The sequence below is a fragment of the Megalobrama amblycephala genome, linkage group LG8 (genome assembly GCF_018812025.1).
Source record: "Megalobrama amblycephala isolate DHTTF-2021 linkage group LG8, ASM1881202v1, whole genome shotgun sequence".
NCBI classification, from domain to species: domain Eukaryota; kingdom Metazoa; phylum Chordata; class Actinopteri; order Cypriniformes; family Xenocyprididae; genus Megalobrama; species Megalobrama amblycephala.
Window position 1 is genome coordinate 27,992,442 of NC_063051.1, and position 18,730 is coordinate 28,011,171.

Sequence of the window (18,730 nt, forward strand, 5' to 3'; positions counted from 1 at the left end):
TTTAATATATTACATGTTTTAATGGGCAAGGGAACAATTGTTTTGATATAGATGGAAAAACTAATTATTGTTATATAGCTCAACACAGTCTTATTGTTTACATCTAATTTTCTTGATTTTTTTGCGAGTACCATGCTTTACCATGTCTCGGAGAAAAACACTATTTTGTCAAGTAGCTAACATAGCATAATCAGATGCAGCTTTATTTTTAGTAACAGCCTACAGCATTTTCTCCATCATACAATACGTTTTAAAATTAATTGCATGCCATTTATCAACACAAGCCATCCAGCATTTAATATGATATCCTAAAATCGATCAGGCTTACTGCAGTGTGAAACAAGTGTCTCACAGCAGCCACCGAGTGAACACACAGAGTAACGTTATAACATTATTTTCAACACTCTCAAATGTATCTAATATGATAAACAGAGCTGCATTACCTCATACTCATGACCGGAAAAGCGGAAGCGGCACCGGTGACTGTATAAAAGTTCGCAAACGCTCCAGCGGCCTCGTTCAGCTCCCACAACACTCGGTCCTGCTCTGCTTCATACTACAGTAACATTAATAATTGCATCCATGAACATGATGTCTCCCCGAGTCCTATCCCAATTATTTTCCACCGGTTGTGAGGTGGAGACCACATGTCCCAAGATTCTGTGTATAAACTTGGCGTCATCAAGCTACACCTTTGTTTTGAATAGGCCTCTAGCGGACAGAAAATTTTACATATTGTACCTTTAAAGGAAAAGTGTGTAATTACTACACCACAAGCATCACTAAAAAGGAACTGCAAAAATAATACTTGTCAAACAAGTTTCCTGAACACTCCCCCATTTTCCATTGGTCATACAAACAGATAGCCTGGCCCCCAAACTCATGCCAATGGTTGAACCAATAAGCAATGTTTTGAAACAGTGATCAAAGTCAACATTAAATAAAAATGGACAATTATTATTTCTTTCTTTTTTTTTTTTTTTTATAAAGCACAATTTAATACAATAACAGTTGCCCAAAGTGCTGTACAAAGAACTTCAATATAATACTAATGATACATAAAACAAATAATACAAAAATAACATGCATACAACATTAACCCTCTATTTGTTATGGAATATTGCCATATATATTATAAATGGTTTATCCTTGTGCATCTTTTTTTTTTTTTTTTTTTTAATTGATGTGCCCTCGTAATTTTAATCCAAATAACTTCCCCTCCCCCTTGCAACAACATCTCTTCTCTGATGACGTGTTCACTGGCAACCTATTACTTACATGAGATTACAGCAATGGCCAGTGTTGGGGAAAGTTACTTTTAAAAGTAATGCATTACAATATTGTGTTACTCACTAAAAAGTAACTAATTGCGTTACTTAGTTACTTTTTATGAAAAGTAATGCAGTACATTATTTTTGCGTTACGTTTTTCTCACCTGGCCTGAGATTGCTTGTTTTATAATAACAATAACAAAAAAATTCTATTTTCGGTCAAATGTTAAGGTAGCCTGACTACGTCAGACTTCCTACTTCCGCTCAATTTCATTTCGCTTCTGTACTCAGTCTGATACAGCGTCAGAGCTTTGTGTTTGCCACCGGTCTGGAAACAGCCGGGCCAATCAACGAACAGAGGGCGGGCTGAGAGCCGTGACGTAATGCTAAGCGCCGAGTTTTACATTGTAGGTTAGAGAAATCGAAAACCGAAACGACCGCGGAAATGGGAAACGAGACACGGGATGCAAACATCGGGATGCATTAACTTCGCATAATCTGCAAAAGTCGTTTACAGCCATGTTCACTCCGGTATTTCGCTCGCATCATCATGTGTTTACAACAGGTTTACAGTGGAAGTTCAATCATAGATTTGAATTCGATGCATGATGTCTGTGCTTCGATGCGGCTGTACAGGCCCATAACATACGTCATAACTAAACGTATCTGATTGGCTTACGGGTAACCAATGATTTTAAACTTCAGACAAGCGCCCCCTAGCGAGAGAGAAAACACTTCTCTATTATGCCATTCCAGACTCTGTCTACGAAGCAAAGTGAAGTAGCAGAGTCTGGTATTACCAGGCTAATGTTAAGGCCCTTTCACACCAAAAATGAAATGAATAAGCCTCAGGCTGAAGGAAATGCAAATTTATGCCTGTACAGTATGCCTGTAGGGCGCAGCTCAAACAAGCCTTTCAGATTAGGATAAAAGAAAAATAGGATACAGAAGCAGTTTAACACTCTAATTTCTAAATCTAATCTAAAGTAATTTTTTGTGCAATTTTATATAGTTAATTACATATTTGTATAAAATTATGAGATTGCATTTCATTTTTTTATTCATTTTAAGAAATACTGAATGTTTTTATGCAAGTGAGATGAGTAAATGTATGCTCTAGATTAGAACTACAATAAAAATAACTTTACACAGTGCACACAACACCTCTGAACCTTATTTCTCTCAACATGGGGACAGGATCGCCTGTCAGGCAATAAATGTGAAATGTTTATTTGAAAAAGTAACTTAGATATTTTGTTGTAAATTGAAAAAGTAATGCGTTACTTTTACTAGTTACTTGAAAAAGTAATCTGATCACGTAACTCAAGTTACTTGTAATGCGTTACTCCCAACACTGGCAATAGCAATAGCAAACCACAACTATCCAACCATCCTATCAATTCCCCATGGACAAAATCAAGCTCCACCATACATTTTGTCTTGTTTAAGGCCCTGTCCCAAATGGCACCATAAACACTCACGGTCTTCCTACAATCCGAAATTTCGTGACATAATGCCGCTTTGGCTATCGGGAAGGAGTCTGCTACTGAGCTCGTTTCAGTGCGGGCTGAAACCTACAATTACAAATGGGACACCATATGGTCTCATGGACTAAACGGACATGCGCACACGGTAGCCATTGTAATGCCCAAAGTATACTTCACTTTTTACGTGTACGCGAGGGTCAGCGAATGAAAGAAATTGTACCTAAATAGATTAAATTATAGATTAAATAGATTCTAGTACCTAATAAATAAATACTAGTACTTAATCATTAGCTACTAGTACTCATTCATTAGCTACTACCTATTAAATAGATACTAGCACCTAATATATAGATATTAGTATCTATTAAATAAGTACTAGCATCTTTTTAGTAGGTAAGTATCTAAAAAAAATAAGAACTAGTATCTAATGACTGAGTACTAGTATCTAATAATACATACTAGTATCTAAAACATAAATACTAGTACCTAATGAACAACCACTAGTATTTAAAAAGTATGTACTAGTCACAATTGGCATACATACTTGTCAAAACTGAATAGTTGATATATGAATGATAGATTCACATAGAATTCAATGGCAAAAATTTAAAAGGTGTTTCTAGTAACAATAGAATATTTACTAGTCACTATCGAAATAAGTTTAAGTATCTAATGAATAAGTACTAGTATCTAATAAGTACTAGTAGCAATTTAATAGGCACTAGTATCTAATGAATAAAGAAATAGTGTCTATTTAATAGGTACTAGTATCTAATGCATGAATACCAGTATCTAAAAAATAAGAACTAGTATCTAATAAATAAGTACTAGTATCTTTTAAAAAGGTACTAGTACCTAAAGAATAAGCACTAGTAGCTAATGAATAAGTGCTAGTACTTAATGGAATGGATACTAGTATCTAAAAAATAAGTACTAGTAGCATGAAAATATACTAGTACATTTTAAGGATTAAATGTTAAAAAGGCTTGCCATATTAACAGAACAGAGCGGAAGCTACAGCGACGATGGAGGCCTATATAGTCGAGATTGTGCAAAGAGGTTAGAAAGTACCCTCATTTGTACAACTCTAGAATGAAAGAATACAAAGACGTTTACATGGGTTGTAACTCGTCGAGAGATTGCTCAAAACTGTGCATACGTCTAACGCCTGTGTATGTGTACGAGTCAAATGAAGTATACATTGCAAGGCTGTGTGCTTGACTGTGCCTGTACACTAGCTTATGTGTAAAAAAACGAAGTGTACCCAGGGCTTTAGTCCACAAGACCGTAAAAGCATGAAGTGTTCCATTTGGGACAGGGCCTAAGAAGCTTTCACTATTTGTCGGAATAGGAACTTCTGTTTCATGCTGACTTTAAAATCACATAGACGAACTAAATGAAAATGTAGCACTTGTTTTCATTGCTTTTTTGTTTTGTTTACAGATTGTAAATTTTAATCTACAACACTTTATCCCCATATATAAGCTGTAAAGCAAGGTGTAACATCTGCTGTGAGTATGAAATATGCAGAAGATTTACTACTATGTGTAATGCTACAGCACAGCCTACTATGTGTTCTCCAGAGGGCCATTTCAGTTCATACAATGGGTTATCAGTTTAAATAATGACTAATATTCATATGTTGGCAAATACTCTGAAAATATTACGTTTTGTAATAATTAAGCTGTTTATTAAATTCATATTAGGTTAAAAAGCAAAATGTTAATAAGCATAAAATGGGTGCTTTTGATTGGTTGTGTATGTGTTTGCGTCTTCTCGTTAACTGGAAAGGTCTCGCGATGCGCTTCATTCTCAGTAAAGTTATGATTGTGAAGCATCGCGTTTGAGTATTTACCTAACATCCTCCCTTACAGGGGTACTACCTACATATAATTAATTACTTCTTTGAATTCAAATTAGGTTGATTTTTTTTAACAGTTTATTAATTGCTTCTAACAATAAACTGTCGCTACCTAATCGCTTCTGTCTTAGGATAGGAGATATTTAGGCTACTTAAAAGTAAAAATATACCATATTGTCATAATTTATTCACTGTTTGTTTTTCATAATTTATTCTTGGGTTTTTTATTTGATGTTTCATAAGTTCATACTACAGTAAATGCAGGCCTGCATCTTTTAGGCTCAAAGAAATAGGCTACAAAAATGCTAGATATTTGTTAATAATTTCCAGTGAAGTTGTAGCTTGAAAGATTGTTGTAACACCTCTAGCGTTTCCTTGACATGTCATTTATTTGACTAAAGGCTACCTGACCTGACTGACTGGAGGCAGTCTCAAGATGCGAAAACCAAACATCGCGAGAAATCCCCATCGAAGCCTGTGCTGTCGGTGTAAACTCTCGCGAGATCTTCTCTCCGTTTCTCCGCGTCCAAAATCGGCTGGTGTCATCTCGCAAGGTAATCCGGATATGTTCATTTGTTGTGATTGCTTTAAAATGAAACCCTTCGAAATGGTCCTGACTGGTTGAAATGTTGCTTGTGTGTTCGGTAGAGTATGACAGCCATCTTATATTCATATTGGAAACAGGGAGGCGACAGGCCTTCTGCGAGGCACGCAGCGTCTCTATCTTTCCAAATGAATGAAGATCAGTATCACAGATGATGTGCTGCCGTACGCCTCTTCAGACATTAAGACGGCTTGTGTTGCGCTTGGGTTGTGATTGAGGCCGGTTTGCTTTTGCTTGAATTGTGGTGATCTTGCATAAGAACTATTTCATCCTGCTTCGTGCCAAACGCCTCTCTTCATGGAGAAGCTCCGATCTTTGTATCCTACGCCGACATTGTCAAAGGGTCGTGGGCCTTTATGAGCAAACCGGCAGTAATCGAAATATATAATTGAGAAGCATATTAATGTTTTTTAAAGACCATCGTGTTAGATATAAAGTGGACAAGCGTCTAGCGCTGTAGTATTTTGACATAAATAGCTTACATTGTTGGTGTCTCTTGCACGGGTTTCTGTAAGCCTGGGTTTGTCGAATCATTCAGACACAAGGAAGCCTTTAAAATGAGAAAGTCTCCTTGGAAATATATACCTGGAGTGTTTTCTGTGAAAGGGATTTTCTGGAGGTGGGTCGGGTGTCAGCACCATGGACAGCGCAGCCGGAGTCAGACCCCCTCAGCTTCCATAAAGCATCATTATTATCAGATTATTCATTCTCACAACCACACTATTACTGTCTTAGTGGACAAATTTACATGTGCATCAAGTAAAGTTCATTATCGTTTGTTATGCACCTTTTGATTTGATTTTATGTAGTTAGTTCTGTTAATATTACTCATGATAGGTTTATTTTTAAAAGTCAGTTTCTTTATAGGCACGTACATTACTGTATTTGCAACACAGGGTTATTGAACATTTGAAATTATAAGATGTCACAATGTAAACATGCTTAATTATAGGTTTTTGAGCAAAATGTAATATTTGAAACACAAAACAAGTCTTGAAACTGCAAACATGTAAAATCTGATTTTAGAAAATTACAACATTTAAAACATTTGAGAACCTGAGATTTGTGAAAATAATCTTGTCCTTGAGCACACATTTTGGTTCAAATCTAACTTCATTTTTATATAGCTGACTGTTGTGTATGTGTGTCAGCCTTGATTTGTTTACTCAACAGTTCTGTCAGGACCACTATCGTCAAATATGATTAATAATTGCATAGAGTTTGTATTGGCGGTATGGTTCTGTTCTGGGCAAGAACTCCCTGCGCATCCATGCAGCCTAGCATGGATAAGAGCAGGGAGAGCAGAAATAAACTCCCTAGGGTAAACAGAACAGAACCAATATATGCAGATATAATTAATGTCAATAATTTAACATGTACACATATTTCAAGAATTAGTTGATTCAGGGGAATCATAAGGCCAATCCTGACTGAAGAGAGGAGGAGCTGGGGATGGAGGAGGGTAATTAGCTCCTGAGAAATGCAACAGCTGCTGATAATACTGAAGAGCTTATATATGGGTGCCGTTATAGGCGTTGTATTCCTATAGGTAGACGTGAGTCACCTGGGAGTCAGCTGATGCGATCTTGACTGACGTGACCTGCCAGAACACTGAATTTATTGCAAGAATATGGTGATTGGTATTTTAGTTTGGAGGGTGGAATTAACAACAACAAAAATCTCATTTAAAAGGGTTTAAAACTAGTTATTCGACACAGACTCACACAACCACTGAGAAAACACACATTTTTGTAATTGGACATTTTACTCAAAACCTTATAGTTATAGCAACGGTGTGACTAGTAGCCGGTCACTGTGATTTTGCCTACACATATTTAGTTCATCAGACCAGGCCACCTTCTTTTATTGCTCCGTGATCCAGTTCTGATGCTCACGTGTTGGCGCTTTCGGTGGCGGACAGGGGTCAGCATGGGCACCCTGACTGGTTTGCAGCCCCATACACAACAAACTGTGTGTATTCTTGACACCTTTCTATCAGAACCAGCATTAACTTCTTGAGCAATTTGAGCTACAGTAGCTCGCCTGTTGGATCGGACCACACGGGCCAGCCTTCGCTCCCCATGTGCATCAATGAGCCTTGGTCGCCCATGACCCTGTCGCCGGTTCACCACTGTTCCTTCCTTGGACCACTTTTGATAGATACTGACCACTGCAGACCGGGAACACCCCACAAGAGCTGCAGTTTTGGAGATGCTCTGACCCAGTCGTCTAGCCATCACAGTTTGACCCTTGTCAAACTCGCTCAAATCCTTACGCTTGACCATTTTTCCTGCTTCTAACACATCAACTTTGAGAACAAAATGTTCACTTGCTGCCTAATATATCCCACCCATTAACAGGTGCCGTGATGAAGAGATAATCAGTGTTATTCACTTCACCTGTCAGTGTTCATAATGATATGCCTGATTGGTGTATCCGGTTGCACTTGGTGAAATTACGTTCACCGTGAATAGTTTCAGTCTCCCTTAAACAAGTATAAGCTTTATACTTTGACATTCATGAATTAGGACAAAATGGTTATCAGGAAATGTGTTCTACTTATTGGATAACTCCATCTGGGAATGTTCAGGGATGACTAGTGGGGGTTTGCGTGATGGAGGGAAATGAGAGGGATGAACAGATTGCTATACAGCCTGAAGACATGGCAGGATCATAGTTTCTTCAGTTCAGTCTGTGTGTGTAGTTGTTCACATTCATGTAGCTTCTACACTTGAAGCATATACTAGTGAAGATAAGAAATGTAAAAACACATCCAGAAGCGTCATGCTCATTTAACCCGCCCCCTCAGAATTTTGAGACGTGGATTTTTCGTTGCAACTTCCAAACACCTCTTTGTTGCAAGATTACAGTGGGTAAAAGAATGTTTGTCTGGAACATTTCAGATTACACAGATCACCATTCAAATGCCAAATTCAGTCAGTCGAATTGAATCGCACCTTATGAAGATCGTTTGCTTTAAACTGAAACCCCCGTGCTGCTCATGTGACTTTTTTTCTATGGAATCAATTTTAAATTTGCTTTTTTCCATGCTGATCTCGCTCTCTCTCTGATAAGAAATTGTTATACAGGTTGATTGTTAAAATTTTGAATAGAGATAAATTAAATGGTAAAATTGACACTCCACAGAGAGCTCGCTCAAGTCTTATTGATGGTGTTGGATCTGAATGGAGAGCGCTGTACAAAGCAGCATTGTTGAAGATGGTTGCCGATTTGCAATGGTGGTTACATACAGCCATGGCTGTTAATGCTTTTATTTCTGTTTGAAACTCTAATATTAAAGGGTTAGCTCACCCAAAAATAAAATTTCTGTTTTTAATTACTCACCCTCATGTCGTCCCAAACCCGTAAGACCTTCTTTCGTCCCAGGGTATCTAATCCACACATAGGCAGCAATGTCATTGCACCTTTTGTGGTCCAGAAATGTAGTAAAGACATCATTAAAATAGTCAACGTGACTACAGTGCTTCAACCTTAATGTTATGAAGTGACGAGAATACTTTTTTGTACGCAAAAACAAAACAAAAATAACGACTTTATTTAACAATTTGAACTGTTGTCATACATAGGTGACGTATAGTGCAGGCTTCCAGGTTCTGCATCTGAACGCTGACTCAGTATTGGCCGGCTCCTGCGTCAGCATCAGAGGCATGCGTCGTGCTGCTCACGTGTACAGCCTCGGCCAAGACTGAGCCGGCATTTGGACGTAAACACAGAAGCCTTCACTGTGTTCATTATGTCAACTGCGTATGACAACAGTTCAAATTGTTAAATAAAGTCGTTATTTTTGTTTTGTTATTGCACACAAAAAGTATTCTCGTCGTATTCTCATCTGAACCACACACTCACACACACACTATGTTTATATGATAAAGTAAAAATAAAAGCAGTACTATAATATTATAACAATTGTAATATAATAACAATTTAAAATAACTATATATATTGAATTTAAATAACTTTTCTCTATATATACGCCTGCTGAATTTATTTGATATAAATACAGTGAAACATTTTAAACAACTCTTCTATTTATATATTTTCATATTTTTATATATACACTTAATAAATGAATACAACAAATATAGTTTCATTGATGGCCGTGTGCATGTCATCCACATTGATTTTCTTTTTTCCCTTTGCAGGACTCCAGATTCTTTTTCTCAGCTATATAGTCTTATTTCTCAAGGCTTTCAGTCTTTTACCTCAGTGGATTGTTCTACAAAAAGGACTTGCAGCTTTCTGGATTGTGATTGGCTAGAGGAAGCAAAACATTGAATCATGGGGAATATTTTTGGCAATCTGCTGAAGAGTCTAATAGGGAAGAAAGAGATGAGAATTCTGATGGTTGGATTAGATGCTGCTGGTAAAACCACCATCCTTTACAAACTGAAGCTGGGAGAGATCGTCACCACCATCCCAACCATTGGTAAAATCATTCTCTTACTTTATTTTATCATTTTGTAGACTTTGTTGTAACACTGTTTATACAGGTATCTGTACATCCCCAGACAGAATTCAAGGTCATTTCAAACACAAAGTATATATAAAATTGTATTTGTTTATGTATTAAATCAAATAATAAGTAAACTTTTTATGAACCAGGGAGGAAGAACATTTCTAGAACATTTTCTAGAATGCTTTGCTTGTGTAGAATTCTACTGTTGAAACTACAAATAAGTAAATTTCTCTCTTTGTGGAATGAGGCCAATTAAATAAAAAAATTCTTGTGAAATGAAAAGAAGATTCTTTAGTTGAATTTTGTCTAAACCTGATGCACTGTAGCTGGTGGCTTTCATATAGATGAATATTTTATTGCTGCTATAGAGTGCATTAGTGCCTGCCCACTTTTGAAGTAGCATTGGTTCTGAAAGTATTTTTTCCATTAATTTCACCTATAGGGAAATAGTCTTCGTTAAAGCGTTATAAGCTATAAACCAAACTAACCATGTTTGATGTGTGATGTTTGTGTTTGTGTTAGGCTTTAATGTGGAGACAGTGGAGTACAAGAACATCAGCTTCACTGTGTGGGATGTGGGTGGTCAGGATAAAATCAGACCACTCTGGAGACACTACTTTCAAAATACACAGGGTGAGTTACACATGCACTCAACTTCTCCCACTTAAACACAGGTTGTATTGAGTTGTCTGTGTAAATGATTGTAATTTAGTGCGCCTGTACAGAGCCACCTTGTAAACATCAGTGAAACAGGGTTATTATACTTAACTAAAACTAAAGCCATAAAAAAAAATTGTTACTTGAAATAATATAAACTAACCACAATCTAGTTGCCAAGGCAACATTTTTCATTTTCATTTAGTTTACCTTGATGTACTAAACTAAAACTGAAATAAAAACTTTATTGGGTACACCAGTTCAACTGCCTGTTAACGCAAATATCTAATCAGCCAATCACATGGCAGCAACTCAATGCATTTGGGCATGTATTCGCTGTAGTTCAAACTGAGCATCAGAATGGTGAAGAAAGCTGATTTAAGTGACTTTGAATGTAGCATGGTTGTTGGACGGTCTGAGTATTTCAGAAACTGCTGATCTACTTGGGATTTTCATGCATAACCATCTCTAGGGTTTACTACGGAAGAGGATTAGTGCCAAGCAATAATAAAAAAATAAAACCATCTCGAGATTAAAGTTGTTAAATTTCGAGAAAAAACTCGTTAAATTTCAAGAAAAAAGTTGAGATAAAATGTTGAGAATAAATTTATTAAATTACGAGAAAAAACTTGTTAGATTATGAGAACAAATTCGTTAAATTATGAGAAAAAAAGTCGTTAAATTTCGAGAAAAAAAGTCGAGATAAAATGTTGAGAATAAAGTCATTAAATTACGAGAAAAAACTCGTTAAATTTCAAGAAAAAAGTCGAGATAAAATGTTGAGAATAAATTTATTAAATTACGAGAAAAAACTTGTTAAATTTTGAGAAAAAAGTCGAGATAAAATGTTGAGAATAAATTTATTAAATTACGAGAAAAAAGTCGTTAGATTATGAGAACAAATTCGTTAAATTATGAGAAAAAAAGTCGTTAAATTTCGAGAAAAAAGTAGAGATAAAATGTTGAGAATAAAGTCATTAAATTACGAGAAAAAACTCGTTAAATTTCAAGAAAAAAGTTGAGATAAAATGTTGAGAATAAATTTATTAAATTACGAGAAAAAACTTGTTACATTTTGAGAAAAAAGTCGAGATAAAATGTTGAGAATAAATTTATTAAATTACAAGAAAAAAGTCGTTAGATTATGAGAACAAATTCGTTAAATTATGAGAAAAAAAGTCGTTAAATTTAGAGAAAAAAAGTCGAGATAAAATGTTGAGAATAAAGTCATTAAATTACGAGAAAAAACTCGTTAAATTTCAAGAAAAAAGTCGAGATAAAATGTTGAGAATAAACTTGTTAAATTACGAGAAAAAACTCGTTAAATTTCAAGAAAAAAGTCGAGATAAAATGTTGAGAATAAACTTGTTAAATTATGAGAAAAAAGTCGAGATAAAATGTTGAGAATAAACTCATTAAATTATGAGAAAAAAGTCGAGATAAAATGTTGAGAATAAAGTCATTAAATTATGAGAAAAAAGTCGAGATAAAATGTTGAGAATAAAGTCATTAAATTACGAGAAAAAAGTCGTTATGAGAACAAATTCGTAATTTAACAAATTTGTTCTCGAAATTTTAACAACTTTAATCTCGAGATGGTTTTATTTTTTTATTATTGCTTGGCCCTAATCCTCTTCCGTAGTTTACAGAGAATGGTCAGAAAAAGAGAAAATATAGGGGGCATCAGTTCTGTGTGTGAAAATGCCTTGTTGATGCCAGAGGTCAGATGACAATTGCCAGACTGGTTCAAGCTGATAGAAAGATAACAGTAACTCAGTAACCACTCGTTACAACCGAGGTCTGCAGAAGAGCTTCTCTGAACACACAACATGTCCAACATTGAAGCAGATGGACTATAGCAGCAGAAGACACACCGGGTGACACTCCTGTCAGCTAAGAACAAGAAACTGAGGATACAATTCACACCGGCTCACCAAAATGAGTCTCGATTTCTGCTGCGACATTCAGATGGTAGGGTCAGAATTTGGTGTAAACAACATGAAAGCATGGATCCATCCTGCCTTTTATCACCGGTTCAGGCTGGTGCTGGTGTAATGGTGTGAGGGAGATTTTCTTGGATCACTTTGGGCCCCTTAGTAACAACTGAGCACCGTTAAAACTAATAGAAATGACAAAAATAGAACAAAATGAATAAAACTTTCATATTTAAATACATTTGAATAAAAACAAATTCAAAAATATGAATAAAAACTATAATAGTATTTCAATGATATTAATCAACACTGGTTAACATTGCAAAATAGCTCAGATGTAATATCAATGTATGTTTTCTTTTTAAAGCAAAACATTGCATAGTTGGATACAATCTGTGTATGCTTTTTTGTTGTGTTAATGTTTGTTGCTTGTTGAATAATAATAAGTCTGTATTCTTTATCTCTGCTGGTTTTTCTTACCTTAGGTCTTATCTTCGTGGTTGACAGCAATGATCGGGAGAGAGTGAACGAAGCGCGGGAGGAGTTAATGAGGATGCTCGCAGAAGACGAACTGCGTGATGCTGTTCTTCTTGTCTTTGCAAACAAACAGGTACTGCACCTCTCCTTCATGTGACATATTCTTGACATATTTACAGCTGGACTTTTTAAAGGGGCTATATGTAGAATTCAGAAACCTGTTATTAGCAATACCAGTGGCTATTAAGGGAACCACAGCCAGCAACTTATCGCTCATGCTCGTGCTCGCATTCGCACTCATACAGAAGTAACACACAAGAGACTGAACGTGACTCAAGGCAACTATACACTCACTGCGAAGTTCTTTTTCATTCATTGGCTTGAAAGTAAAAAGAAGTTGGAAATACCTCTGCAGCGACATGCTGAAGAGCAACATTTAGATAAATATGTAAATATATTCTGGCCACTTTCCTCTCAATTTCAAAATAAACACAACAAAAATGACAGCGGTGAGAGAGCAGCAGTTAAGAAAGCATCTGATCATAGTGATGTGGATATGTTTGCACAAGCTCACCGGCATCATGTTGACAGATGAGGTAATTAAAATGACACTGTTATGATAGTTTGAATATAAATATGTTTGAGAAAATAAACTATATAGAACCGGCTATGTGAGACTATAGTTAGAATTAATCCATTTGTTTTGAACAACACATTGACATTACAGTATAGAATAGCACTTTCGGCATTATCCTGAACATAAACATTTGTTTCATGTGTCATTGAATGGAAGCACGTGTGTAAACGTCACAACCTTTTGATTTGACATAAAAATCAGTCTACAGGCTTTCATAGACAACCTAGGAAGTTAGGAAAGGTCTCGTTTTTTAAAGTTTTGTTTCACACAAGCTGTTCACACATTGACAATAATAATAAAAAAAAAAGATTTATACAAGGAAATTCGTACATATAGCCCTCTTAAATTGTGTCAATAGCCTGTAAATACGGAAGAGGATTAGGGCCAAGCAATAATAAAAAAATAAAACCATCTCGAGATTAAAGTTGTTAAATTTCGAGAAAAAACTCGTTAAATTACGAGAAAAAAGTTGAGAATAAAGTCATTAAATTACAAGAAAAAAGTCGTTAAATTACGAGAACAAATTCGTTAAATTACGAATTTGTTCTCATAATTTAACGACTTCTTTACCGACATTTTTCCCTTATTTTAACGAATTTGTTCTCGTAATTTAACGACTTTTTTCTCGTAATTTAACGAGTTTATTCTCAACATTTTGTCTCAAATTTTTTCTCGAAATTTAACGAGTTTTTTCTCGGAATTTAACGAGTTTATTCTCAACATTTTATTTCAACTTTTTTCTCAAAATTTAACAACTTTAATCTCGAGATGGTTTTATTTTTTTATTATTGCTTGGCCCTAATCCTCTTCCGTATATAAAAGAGCTTTTAGCATTTTTTTTTTTTTTAAATCTACTTCCTGACAGATATCAAAAAATAGATGTCCTGAAAAATAATGAAATATTTTGATATTTACACTACCATTCAAAAGTTTGGGGTCATTGATAACAAGGTTGTATTAAACTAATCAGAAGTGATGGTAAAGACATTTAAAATAAAAGCTGTTCTTTTCAACTTTCTATTTATCAAAGAATCCTGCATCACCGTTTCCACCAAAAAATTAAGCAGCACAACTGTTTTCAACATTGATAATAAAAAATGTTTCTTGAGCAGCAAATCAGCATATATTAGAACGATTTCTTAAGGATTATGTGACACTGAAGACTAATAGTAATGATGAGTAATGATGCTGAAAATTTAGCTTTGCCATCCCAGGAATAAATTACATTTTATAATATTACTGTTTTTACTGTTTAAAAAATCTTACCAGCCCCAAATTTTATGAACAGTAGTACATATGTTCAAATTTAATTTAACCATAATTTATCGTCTGTAAATCTGCTGCTAAATTGTGTACTTATTTCAGAATAAAAATGTATGGTTCTATTTACTCATCATCTTATTTATCCTGACTGTTTTGACTACAGGATCTGCCAAATGCTATGAATGCAGCTGAGATCACAGATAAACTCGGCCTCCACTCGCTCCGCCACCGCAACTGGTATATACAAGCGACCTGTGCGACCAGCGGCGACGGTCTGTACGAAGGGCTCGACTGGCTTGCCAATCAGCTCAAGAATAAGAAGTGAGGGGCGGGATTTTCATTAGGTGGCCGTCTCTCGCTTTGGGAAGGGGGGTGGGACTAATTTGGCCTTTGGAATCCTTATGTTTGATTTTTCTTTGTTTGATTTTTTCTTTCTGGCAAATACAGTATGTGGTTTATAGAGCCTTCTATGCTCTGTGTAAATCATCTGTATGTATGTACGCACACGCATTTCAATGCACACTCGCAGATCAACAGTTGTCTAACTTTCTCTGTTCACTTTCCATTTTCACTGTATAATGAACGCCGGTCAGTACAGTGTCGGTATATAGCATCAACATTTGGTCGATATCATCACCGTCTCTCCCACACTCACTCACTCTTTCCATGTTTACAATCAGTGATCAGTGTTGTCCTTGACTGCCATGAAAAAGATAGCTAGCTATGGTCTCAGCATGCTCATGTGTTACGTAATATGCTTATGTGTTTCCTTGTATTGTCGAAATGCTCTGTTTTTAGGAGATGCGATTACGATGCAGTTTGCCTCCTCACGCACACACAATACCCACAGTCTACGAGCCCCGCGGTCTGTGATTGCGTTAGATACCCTGCTGTGTTTTGCATGGCTCTTTCTCTTGGTGTCGTGTGTTAAGCGTTGTGGTGTAGTAGAGGTTAGATCTGCATGTGTGTGTTTAGTCACACAGAGCTGGCTGGTGTTGCATGCTGCTTTGTGGCTGTGCTGTACTAGAATGGACACAGCGATTGGATGCTGTAGAACGAATGTAGTTTGTTTCTGAAAACTTCCCTCGCCTAAATTATGAGTCAAATGTGGTGCTTTTGATAGTCCATCATAAACCAACGCATTCGAGTAAAGCTGTAAATAAAGCTTTTTTCAATCAAACGCCCCCCTTCACTCTGTTGTACTGTAGAATTGACTTGGCTAATTGTTGCATGGGTAAAACGGTAGTATTGTTTCATAAGAATCACTAGCATTGTCTGCATGGCATGCATGCTGTGCTGATAGATAGATAGATAGATAGATAGATAGATAGATAGATAGATAGATAGATAGATAGATAGATAGATAGATAGATAGATAGATAGATAGATAGATAGTGAAATGCTGTTTAACCTAGTTGCTAGTACTAATTTGCCACTGACATGATATATAGATTGTAATGACACTAAACTGTTGGCTGTTGTTTTGCTTTTGCTCTCTGACAATTTGAATCATATTAACGAACAGCATAAAAACAGCACACATGTACAAAAAACCTTGGTATGTCAGTGGTCTGCGGCAAACTGCATAATAGCGCATCTCCCTCTGTGTTAGATTGTTTGTTTCATGTACGGTGTGTTTTGTGGGTTCAGACTAACATATCACCCCCAATGAATGTGAATTTTGTTGACACATTTTGGCTTTATTCATGGCGTTTTTTTATTAGTATAGGCTAGTTCAGAAACAAGAAAAATATATAGATATATATATTTAGGTTGTTTTTTTGTGTTTAACACTTCAGGTTATAGCAAACATCACAGATACTAGTGATGTTTAGATTAGTACTAACATAATCTATATGTGTCACAGACTACATGGACAAATGGAAGATCAAATACCCTACTATTTTACCGTACTAGCTAGTGTAAATAATGTGTAATCCATCCTTCACACAAATCTAATAGCAACACAATCTGTTTGAAATTGTAGGCTATATAGCATTGCTCTTAGTTTGCATACTATTCAAGGCAACACATATGTGGCATTTTCCCACTTAAAGGGATAGTTCACCTAAAAACGAAAATTCTGTCATCATTTACTCCGCCTCAAGTTGTTCCAAACCTGTATAAATTTCTTTGTTCTGCTGAACACAAAGGAACATATTTTGAAGAATGTTTGCAACCAAGCAGATCTCGCCCCCCATTGACTACCATTGTAGGAAATAAAATACTATGGTAGTCAATGGGGGCGAGATCTGCTTGGTTGCAAACATTCTTCCAAATCTCTTCCTTTGAGTTGAGCAGAACAAAGAAATTTATACAGGTTTGGAACAACTTGAGACAGAAATTTCATTTTTGGGTGAACTATCTCTTTAATGTACACTAAAACCCATTATTACGACTCTTACCACTGTAAAAAGACCAAAAAAAAAAAAATAAATGTTTTAGTCCCTGAAATTCACTGTTATGAACCAGTAAATTCAGCTTGTTAGACTTCAACTAAAATGGCATTTGCAATGGCAGAGTGAAATCCTTGAAAGTATAAATCAAATTTAAAATTCTTTAGGACATTCCATTTCTTCCTAACTGACAGTTTATGCCCCATTTCCGGGAAGGAGCATCGACAGAAAGATACAAGTCCTGAGCTGCGTTAGCTCTGCTATGCTTTTTACTTTGTACACAGATGACTGTCATTCAGATAGGTCTAATCAATGTCTTAAAGTACTCTGAGAGCCTTGAACTGCAACAACATGGGGTGAATAGATTAGTAGAGTGGTGCGACAACAATGGCCTTGTTATTAATATCAAAACAACTGAGGAGATTTTAATCGGGATATTCGTACAGTGCCTGTTGTTATACACAATGAAAACATCAGACAGGTACTAGGAGTAATGATAGATAATAAAGTATCGTAGACAGTTTCTGTAAAAAGACAATGCAGAGAATATACTTCCTTCGCCCACTCAGGTTTTTTGGAGCGAGAAAACAAATTCTTTTGTAATTTTTCATGTCTGTGTTTTACAGTACTGTAATTCTGTATGGTACATTCCGAGCTGGTCTGTTAGTTGTTGAATCAGTTTAAAATCAATTGCTCTAAGATTGAAGGTCAGCCTCTCAAAAAAGTATATGAATTATCCTATCATAAGAACCTCTTACGGTTGGCTAATAATCATGTGCTGCATAATGAATACGTGCTCTTGCCATCTAATCAGCGTTACTAGATATAATCGAGTTAGACTAAAGCACCATAAAGCTGTATTTTAATTGAATAAGGTATATAAAAAATCAACTGCAACTGTTGTGGAATTATTAATTTTGTTTTATGTGACAGTATTGTGGATTGTTAGGGTTTGGGGATGTATGGGTAATAATGGTGAATGAACACTGTCACACAAGAAAAATTTCAGACTTTGTCTGACAATGAAGTTATATCATCATCATCATGAACATTTTAAAAAGGCAAGTCTTTTCAATCTAGGACATGATTGGAGTCTTGTTTTATTTTGAGTGCTGTAGCGTGTGGGTGATGCAGGAATGGGAGACTTACCAAAACAATTGTGCTATTTAGCAAGACACTTAACCTCAAATGATTCAGTTTGACTTTGGAACATAAGCATAGTGTTAGTGTAACACACCCTACAGTTCAGTAGTGTTTCAGCATCGAATGCAAACAACGATACGTCTGCAAGGCCATTTCTACACAAGTCTGCAGTGTGAATCGTCCAGTCTGTTAAGTTTCGTGGCCTTATCTTCTTACAAAAGTGTTTTCACATGGTTATTTATTAACTAAGTTATTGGGTCACTGAGTTACTTGTTTAGTTTTTAGTTGATCTGGGAACAAAAGGGGTTAAAACATCTCAAATATATTGTTTGCTTGATTTCAAAGAATTTATTCTTTGCATTAAATAGTTTTTGTGCTTATTGAGTAGCTAGGGTTGACCTTTTAGGATGGTTTAAAGATTTTATCTTCTTCAACATTATAGTTTTATTTATGTATTTATTTTGGTGAGTGTTTTGGTGAATGTGTTTTTACCTCTGTGTGCTTATGCATTTTCTTTGTTGAT

At 35.8% G+C, this 18,730-nt stretch overlaps 1 protein-coding gene across 1 annotated transcript; it reads left to right on the plus strand.

Annotated features, from left to right (window-relative positions):
• Positions 1 to 5,037: 5,037 nt before the first annotated feature.
• Positions 5,038 to 16,427, plus strand: arf3b (ADP-ribosylation factor 3b). Its single transcript, XM_048200337.1, has 5 exons — positions 5,038 to 5,173; positions 9,387 to 9,670; positions 10,223 to 10,333; positions 12,777 to 12,901; positions 14,832 to 16,427. Exons 2-5 carry the CDS (start codon positions 9,523 to 9,525, stop codon positions 14,991 to 14,993), a joined length of 546 nt encoding a protein of 181 aa, XP_048056294.1. The 5' UTR covers positions 5,038 to 5,173; positions 9,387 to 9,522; the 3' UTR covers positions 14,994 to 16,427.
• Positions 16,428 to 18,730: the final 2,303 nt, after the last annotated feature.

What these genes read in the sequence shown, in the direction of transcription:
- arf3b (XM_048200337.1), top strand. Translation starts at nt 9,523, where the DNA reads ATGGGGAATATTTTTGGCAATCTGCTGAAGAGTCTAATAGGGAAGAAA. An exon ending in CTACTTTCAAAATACACAGG is followed by an intron (nt 10,334 to 12,776) that starts GTGAGTTACACA and finishes TTCTTACCTTAG; the next exon opens with GTCTTATCTTCGTGGTTGAC. An exon ending in TTGTCTTTGCAAACAAACAG is followed by an intron (nt 12,902 to 14,831) that starts GTACTGCACCTC and finishes TTTTGACTACAG; the next exon opens with GATCTGCCAAATGCTATGAA.